Genomic DNA, 9,013 nt, shown 5'->3' with positions numbered 1-9,013 from the left:
ATCTGATGAGTAGAAGCCCATCCAAGGTCTTCAAGGTCTCTAGACTTTGGGGAAGAATCCGGAGAAGTTTTGACCTGGGAAAGAATATCCCCTGCTGATGTAGATTCGGATCTGTGGTGGGAAATAGACTTTGTCATCTGCCCCTGCTCCCCTCAGGCACACGTTTTAGTGTGACTTTGACACTACTCTTTGGGTCACCAATATGCGTAGAACACAGTTAACCCCTTGTTGAGGACCTGCCATATGCCATGACCACACTAAGAGGCAGGCATCATTTCCATTTGACGTATGTGGAAACTAAAGTGTAGAGAAGTGAAGTGCCTTTCTCGCGGCCACACAGCTAGAGAGCGTGCGGAGGCCAAAGCAAACCCAGGTTTGTCTGACTCCAAAGCCCAGGCTCTTTGCCCATGACACCGTAGGGCCTGTCTTGAAAACGATTAGTCTCGTCTTCTTCCTTTTGATAAGAAAAAGCTGAAGACAGCCCACGCTAATAGGAATTTCCAAGGAGGAAAGTTCCACAATCCCACACAATGTTTAACTGCCCTCATGATCAGGAAATCGTTCACTTATGTAACGAATATCCCTCCAAACAATGTGGAAATTCATTTCCTCTTGACTGGGTTTTTCACGCAGGGCTGTCACTTGGCAACTTTCCTGATATCAAAACAGCCACCAAGATCCTATTCTTACACTCCAGGAGGTCTTGGACTTGTTGGCCTCTGCCTGGGAGGGTTCTCACTGGCTCCTTGGTACCCCACCCCCACCCCAGACAGTGCTGAGGTGGGCAAGTTTCTCGGGGAGTGAGAAAGTGACACTTGAGAACATGCTGGTTTATTATTACACACAGAAGAGTAAAATTAACCACATGAGGTGCCTCTGGAATTGCCGAGAAAAAGATGGCACCACCTTTCTTGACTTGTCTGCCTTTTTCTCGATTTCTACTTCATCTCCATTGAAGGCTATTGAATCATTTAGTTGAAGAGTGCACGTGTTACTCAGAGAAGGCCCCTGCTGTCCCAGATTCCAGCGTGCACTGCCTCTGAATTGATGTCCTATTTTTTCTTAAGCCCACTGGACTCGTCTTCTCATTCTGGCTCTTTTTTTAACAAAGCGCTAAGCTGAGAAACTAGTGCAAATTCTGACGTCAGTGGATAATCTATGACTGAATGGGTTTCTCCTGCTAGAAAAAATATATGTGCTTTTTTTTTTTTCATCAAGGCCCTCAGTGCCTTTAAACCAAGGGAGCGGAATCTTCACAATATCATCAGACAGCCTTTGTGGGGGTGCTGATCCACCTTCTTGCCTCCCGTTGGACGATTCCAGAAATGCAAATGAAGAGGCTGCTTGTGATTTTGGTGACTGGCCTTTCTCCTGAGCAAGCCACACGGAACTTGGTCAAATGTCACAGACTCGGAAAGTGCTGTTGGAGTAGAGGGGCTACCACTGAAACTCGGGGTTGCCTGCCACACTCCTCATACTCATTTGGCACCTTGGCTCACATCCCATTATACGTATCTGGCTGAAAGCATGTGAGTTTTCTCCGTGCTCCCTCCACAAGGCCATGTTTGCAAATAGAAAGTTCTTCGACGTTCTCCTCGGAGGTTACTTGTGAAGCAGCGAGGGTGCCATTCTGGAGGAATGGGACCTCAGGGATGACAGGAAAGCGGGACCTGATGGTCCACCCTTGTGGAGTGACCTCCTACTTTCTTAAGCCCGAAGCCACTGCCACTTGTCTTGTGGAGAAATGAGGCCAAGCAAGAGTTAGCTAGGAATTCCTGAGCAGCAGCTCTCAAGCAGGTGGTAGCTTGTGGGAGGCAGAGGGGTGGTCACCTTACAGCTTCTGTATTGCCTGGCCTGATAACAACCTGTTAATATTTTATCAGTAATCACATCGCACCACTTAGGGCAGAAGAGAGAGATAACCTGCTGGACTTCCTGTTTGAGGTTTTCTCTCCCGTGGAGATAACAGGATTTCTCATCAAAGCCAGCAGCGGCTTGGGCAGGGAGACCAGGCTGGGCAAAGGCCAGGCTTCAGCCAGCTGAGGAGCACATGCGCTTCCCAGCCTGGGGCTTCCACGTCCCAGAGTGGGCAGCCCCGCGCACAGAAGAGTCTCCTGCCTGGGGACCCAGGGCTGAGTGGGAGGGGACAGTTGACCCTGCCCAGGCCCCATCTGCCTGCCTCCAGCACCGTGCCCTTCTCCTTCCTCTCTCGCTTCTCCCACATCTGTGTTTCTCCCCTGGTCCGGAGCCAGAAGGATGGGCACTGCCTTTGCTGCCGCCACCAATTTCCAGAGAGCTGCCCAAGAGAAGGAGATGAGGGAGAAGAGGCTGGGCCCCAGGGTCGCTCTTTCCACTGGAGCCGTTTAGGAGTCCTTCGAGGCAAATTGGGAGGGGTTCTGGGTGAGCTGTGTGGTATAACCCTGTTTCCTCCTCAGCGCTGCTGGCCACCCTTTTGCTCTGTTTCCCATGGTCCTTCAGCTGCAGGAGGCAGGTTCTTGGAATCATCCTTTCCCACCCCCCCAAGCTCAAGTGGTGCCCTACCCTCCCTTCATATGGATTGGGATGTGAGGGGCCTTACAAGCCTTTCTGAAGTAGTCCCTGACACCCCTACCTCTGGCACTTTCCTCCTATCTCTCACAGGACACACCGTATCATGCCTTGTACCACACTTCGGTGTGCATGTCTTATCTGGCCCTGGATCAGCCGTCAGCTCCTGCAAGGCGCAGACTTTACCTCGCTGTCCGCCCTCGTCGCCCTCAACGCCTAGCGCATGCCGTCCGACACGGAGTGAGGGTGCAGGCCGCGTGGGCTGCCTGGCAGCGGAGCCTGTTGAATGGCTGACCGGCTGGATGAAGGTCTCTCAGGAAGTCAGAGCTCGTCTTTCCCCCAAGAAGCCAGTTTCAGCCTCCCCCCTCCCCTATTAATGATCACGTAGCAGTAGGTCACTAGGGCCCCGAGGGGGAGAAAACATGAGTCACACGATTATCAAAGGAATGAGGGAGGGTAGAAACTTCTCTCCTTGTGCAAGGGTCAGAGCCATCCGTTTGGGGCATAAACACAATGGCCTTCACTATCCCCTCGGTTGTGGCTAATCTAAATTACTTTATGATGGAAGGCAATGGGGTGAGCTGAAAGCCATTCAACTTGGACTCAGACACGGGGAGATTTCGAGGAAATTATTTAGAGCAAGGCTTTCCTTGCTTACTCCGCTAAAGGGAACAGTTGCTCCTTATCGGCTCTGCCCTGGTTTTTCTAGTTCAGGATGAAATTCTAACTTCCTCTGTAGAATCTTCCCAGATTATAAGGAAGGAGGACGTCCCAGGGCAGCCTCTTCCTAAGACGAAGGCAGGCTCTGGGCCCTGGTGCCCTTGAAGGCCCCCCTATGCCAGCGGCAGACAGGGACAGGAGGGCTGCGAGAGTCTGAAGAGCACGTTGCTGTGGGAAGACTTTCCAAGCTTAGAGTCGACTCCGACACTCTGTGACTTTTGGGAGGCCTCCATTTTGTCTCCTATAAGAGACCTGCTTCTTTTCGGGGATTTGGGGAATGCGAGGAAACTGTGGATCTGAAAGCGCTTTGGCTGCCAGGTGGCGAGTTATCGGAGCCCAGACCAGAGGGCTGCTCCCTCAGCGCAACACAGTCAGCAAAGCGACCCCTTCTTCCAGCCTCTACTGCCCGCCCTCCCCGCCCAGTCAAGCACTCTGAGGTTCCTGGTGCCAGGCCGGAGACAGGACCCCTTGTTCAACTTCTGTTCAGAGAGCCCCTTCTCTCTACACCTTACTCCTGCCCGCCTCCATTCCCTCTAAATGGGCTTGGGTGCCGGGGTCCTCGCCTCTGCACCAGGGAAGGCCTACGTGGGGAGTGCAAGGCAGCGCCTTTTGTAACAGGCTCCGGTGTGCTGTGGCCTCCTGGCTCCAGGGGCTGTGTAAACTGAGGCTTGCGGTGGGGGGGGGGGTGAAGGGGCTGCTATTGTCAGCCTCACCACGGCCAACATCTTTATGAATTAGGCTTTGTTCACTCCCCCAGGAGGTCTGAACAGAACACAGCCAAATCATTAGCCTCCCAAACTCTCACACCTCCAGAGTTTGGGGAACGGAGGTGTCGTGTCTCATTCAAATGTGAGTTGATCCTGCTCCCCCAGATCGCCTCCATGGGAGACCTCCAGGAGAACTGTGGTGTCCGCAACATGTCTTTGCTGGCCATAAGTTGCTTTCCTCCGGCAGCTTGAGGGGACCCCTGGCAGACTCTCCCAATGAGTAGAGGGGAAGAGTCCTATCTGGGGAGTCTGGAGTCTGGGGCACCAACACCGGCAGTGTGGCCCTGGGAAAAACAATCTCTTTATTCTTGTGGGCCTTGGTTTCCCCATCTGCTGAATGGACATTGTCAGATCGACTTCCCCTTCCTCACAGTGCTGCTTCAGAGAACGAAAGGGCTAAACACACAGCCATTTAGTAAGTAACTTCGATGAAAGAATTGTGAAGAGGGAGGAGCCCTGGGCGAGATGAAAAGGTAAAGCTTCCCTGGGAAGGTGGGGGGTGGTGGTGTCTTGCTTTCATAATGTCTCTGGTAAAGTCTAGAATTTTTTTATCCACTCAGTGGGAAGAAAAGCCAATTTCCATCCTACCCTCCCTCTGGCCCAGTTCTTTCTCACACCTGCCCTGCCTGGGCCCCCTCTGAATTAATAAAACAGTAACGAAGTTACTCAATCAACAAGTGTTTATTGATCACTTACTATGTGCCCAGCACTCTTACAGATAGTCTGAGGGATACAGAGAGGTCTCGGGCATGGCCCCGACCCCCCGAGAGTTTACGGTGTACTTGTGAAATCAGATACACGTACACGAAAAGATAACTATCCGTCAAAAATGGTGAATGATAAGCATCAAAGAAGCAGTAGTTATACACTGAGGGGTGGAGGAGGGAGGATAGGAGAGGGACGGAGTGGTCAGAGGAGACTCAGTGTAGGAGGTGGTGCTGAGCAAGTTCTCCAGACAGCAGGAGGACTCGGCTAAGGGGAGAGGGCCTTCCAGCTTGGGAGGGGAGCTTAATCACAAGCGAGAAGGTGGAGAGGCGAGAGGCGTGTTAGAGACCACGAGTGAGCCCCTTCGGCTGGTACTGAGGTTTGGGGAGGTGGACTGGAGTTGTCAGAAGCCGGGCGTGCTTGGGTGGGGAGGCGTGAGGGAAAATTCCTTGGGTCTATCTGTGACTCCCACCCCACCCCCACCCCCACCCCAGGGGAAATGGAGCATTTCCACAGCTTGGGGCTGGAACTGTCTGCCTGGGAGACATTCGCCACCATCCCACCCCAACCGAAGTCCCAGGCAGTGGCTCAGCTCTCACTCAGACCAGGGCCATAGCTCCTTGGGCGTTGTTGTTTCACGCCAAAGCCCTCAGATGCCTTCCAGCAACTCTGAGAGGTCTGGCGAAGGATGGTGGGCACATCTGAAGGTGACAGGGGGCCCACCGGGTGCTGTCGCCTTTCAGAGGCTCTGCAGAGCTCTGTGGGGAGACCCCGGGGGACTGATCGTAGACTTCGGGCAGATGTGTTTTCAGCCCTGAGACTCTGGGGAAGCCGCCTCTCTCTGCCTCGATAGAAACACCCACTGGGGCCACCTCACGTGCCCACCCAGCTTCTTAGACACCGGAGTTCTTGTTCTTTCTCGGGCAGCGTCAAGGAGTGGTCTCTTCCTCGGACCTCCAAGGCTCTCATGCTGTCTGTCAGCCTCCAGCCAAGAGCCATCTCTAGAAACGCCAGTTAGCTCTTCCTAAGGAAACCACCGTGTAGGACCCGAAGCCTTGTTTCTTAGCAGGAGGCCAAGTCAGAGGGAGGCAAGGGCTTCAGGGAGAGTTGGGGCTGCCACTCCTGAGGCAGTTGCTCAGAGGAATCAGAGTCTAGATCCCCAACCCACAGCCGGAGGGAGTTCCGGGAAAATGCCCTGGGTAGTGAGTCAGGTCTTTTTTTGGTCTTCGACTGCCTTCCCTCCCTCTCATCCTGCACCCAATTGCTCTCTGTTCCCTCGATACCGCGGGATGGCTTTATTTCAGTCCACACACACACCAGTCTGAACACTGTGGAGTCATAACAACAGTGGGATGGAGGCTCTGGGCTCCATTACTGGCCAGTTTCTTTGGAGAGAAGCTCGGGAAGCTGGTGAGAGCCGTGCCCATAAAAGCCGCCACTACCCCCCTCCCCGCCAGCAATGAGCTAAGAGCAACCTGAGCCAGAGGGAGGGTCTTTGATCTCAGAGAGGGTTAGTCAGTGGGATGTAATTAATGAGTGGGTTTGGGGACGGATTCACAGGTAACCCGAAAGGCAGAGGGGAGCCTCTGTGGCATGGCCTAGGCTAGGGGGTGGAGTTTGGAGTTGAGGGTTGGGGACTCGGGCCGGGATGAGGGCGGGGGGAGGTGGCAGGGCCGTGGGCAAGGTGAAGGAAACAGAACGGCTGGCTTGGCAAGCATCTTGACAATCCAGCCTACATGCTGTCACACCAGTTCCCATTTCTGCCTTCGCTTGATCCAGCGGCCAAAGTCAGTCTATCCTCAGCAGCACCTTCTGACATGATCCAGTGCCAATGTCCCTCACCTGAGGCCCTGGGTGGGGGGGGGGGGTGCTGTCCACTGGTTTTCACAGACCCAGCCACCCCCCCCAGCTCTGGCCCCTGCTTCTTCACACATACCCTGTCAGACTGTAGGAGTTAAACTCACTCTTGACTTTGGGCGGTTGACCAGGCCTTGGAGAGCCCCTAGTTGCGAGGGGCTGGGCCTGGTAGGAATCGTAGTAGTTGGAGCGATTTCCCTGGAATGGGCAGGAAAAGCAGAGGATGATTCCAGCTACCAGGGAGAACAGGGAGGAAATAATGCCCAGGTAAAGAGCCTCTCCGATCTCAAATTTCATGCTGTCAGGTACCAGTGGGGAGTAGAAGTCCCGCAGGATCCCATGAAGATTCCAGGCAACAGGGATGAAGCCCAGGAGGCCTCCAAGGATGAAGAAGACTCCACCCACCATCGCCAATCTGTCCTTAGCTCGGGAGTCCTGGCAGAAGACCGTGCATCTCATGCCCACCACGGAGACAATGCAGGCCAACGACGAGACGGCGCTGGATGTCACCATCATGGCCTGGGCCGCCTGGATGTCAGCGGGCAGGCCGAGGAGGGTGCTGTAGATGTCACACTGGGTGATGCCTGTGCTGTGTGTGGCACACTCCATCCAGAGGCCCTTGGAGAAGCCGACAGCCGTCACGATGCTGGTGCCGACGTAGGAGCTCGTTCGCCAGCTGGGAAGCAGCATGGCCACCAGGGTGCCCAACAGCCCCAGGAGGCCCAAGATGTAGCCTACGAGTTGGAGGCCAAGAGAGGCCATGGCAGCCCTCTCAGCAGTAGCGTCTTCAAGGCCTGCTCCCTTGCCTTCAGGCTGTGGTTCTTGCTCCTTGGATCCTGGCCTCTAATCCCTCATTTCAGAGTGTCTCTACCAGGCCGATTTCTCTCCTCCTTACAAGTGTCTGTGGGTGGCCACAAGCAGGCTCAAGAAGGCATCTAGAAGACCTAAAAAAAATCCATAAACCAGATTAAATATTGACCAGAAGCTTATGAGAAACCAGAAAATGCTGGATGCCTTTTGACCTTTGTTATCTTTAGAAATAACACAGGAGAAAGAAAAAAAGAACTTTGAAAGTGGAGCCAAAATGTCATCGCCTCCTGCGTAGGCACATGCCTTGGTTCGGGCTGGCAGCCAGACAAAGCCGGGGGCCAGACAGGTGGCCCCTTTCCGAGAAGGGAGTGGTGGCAGCGGTGGTTGTGTTGGCTGTGCTGGCTCCAGGTCAGGCTCTCCGCTGGCACGGTGCTGTCTCCAAAGCCTGATGTTTAATGCATTGCCCAGCAACACTGCCACAGGGCCCCTCAATTACAGACCGAGGCCAAACTCCAGGAGCCTGGAACAGGAGGAACAGGTCCTAGGATATAGCTTTGGACTCCAGCTTATTAGCGAGGCCTCGCGGATCTCCAGGGGCCTGGGAAGCAGGGGTCTGGCCCTAGGTCATCCTCCCCCAGGTGAAAATCTATACCAGGGCAGGTTGGGGTCGACAAAAAAGACTTCTGTCCACACTCTGAGAGTTCAGGTCTGCCCAGCCCTGCCCAAATTCCCTCCACAGGCCAGCCTAAGGACATTTCCTGTCTGCTCTTCTTAACAGATTCCCTTACCAGCCCTGGCCTCGGAGATAATGTGGAAGGATTTTGGAGCAAAGGTTGTGCCAAGGCCTGGTGGGGGAGCCCTGAAATTCCCTAGGCTATCTCCCAGCAGATAACCTAGGATGGACAGATGAAAGGGAAGCTTCTACCATAGAGGGTTTTGTAAGAGGAAGGCATCTGAGCCAATCCTTGAGAATCTCAGAGCTGTCTAGGATTTTGTGGTATTCAAGGAGTACCCCAGCACCCTCTTGCCAAGGTTTATCATCTCTTAAATGTGAGTATTCCTCAGAAGTCCATTCTTTTCTCAGTCAACACTCTGTCCCTGAGCAAGTAGGTACCATGACTTAATCTTAAGAGGACATAACCCACCTCAATGACTTAGTCTCCAACCCATGCATTACACTTCCAAATCTGAATTTCCATCATAGCCCGTCCTCCTGAGCTTCAAGACTACCAGAGCAATCACCTATTTAAAATGTCCACCTTGGGGCCCCTGGGTGGCTCAGTCGGTTAAGCATCCGACTCTTGGTTTGGGCTCAAGCCATGATCTCAGGGTCCTGAGACCGAGCCCCGCGTCGGGCTCTGCACTCAGCAGGGAGGCTGCTTGAGATTCTCGCTCTCCCTCTCCCTCTGCCCCTCCCCCCTCAAATAAATAAATAAATCTTAAAAAAAATAAAAAAAATAAAAAAAAGTCCACCTGGAAATGCCATAAACACCTCAAATATGAAATGCTCAAAAGAGAACACATCACCTCTCCTATCGCAGTCTTCCCCAAACAGTTCTTCCCTGAGTCCCCTGGGTTCACTGAACCATAACTCTATCCAGCCCCTT

At 53.6% G+C, this 9,013-nt stretch overlaps 1 protein-coding gene across 1 annotated transcript; it reads right to left on the bottom strand.

Moving 5' to 3' along the window:
- Nucleotides 1-4,699: 4,699 nt before the first annotated feature.
- On the bottom strand, nt 4,700-7,555 carry CLDN2 (claudin 2). Its single transcript, XM_026478790.4, has one exon. The coding sequence runs from the start codon at nt 7,356-7,358 to the stop codon at nt 6,666-6,668; it is 693 nt and encodes a 230-aa protein (XP_026334575.1). The 5' UTR covers nt 7,359-7,555; the 3' UTR covers nt 4,700-6,665.
- Nucleotides 7,556-9,013: the final 1,458 nt, after the last annotated feature.

The sequence above is a fragment of the Ursus arctos genome, chromosome X (assembly GCF_023065955.2).
Source record: "Ursus arctos isolate Adak ecotype North America chromosome X, UrsArc2.0, whole genome shotgun sequence".
Taxonomy (NCBI): domain Eukaryota; kingdom Metazoa; phylum Chordata; class Mammalia; order Carnivora; family Ursidae; genus Ursus; species Ursus arctos.
Note: the sequence above shows the minus strand (reverse complement) of the source record. Positions and strands in the feature narration are given on the sequence as shown.

What these genes read in the sequence shown, in the direction of transcription:
- CLDN2 (XM_026478790.4), bottom strand. Translation starts at nt 7,358, where the DNA reads ATGGCCTCTCTTGGCCTCCAACTCGTAGGCTACATCTTGGGCCTCCTG.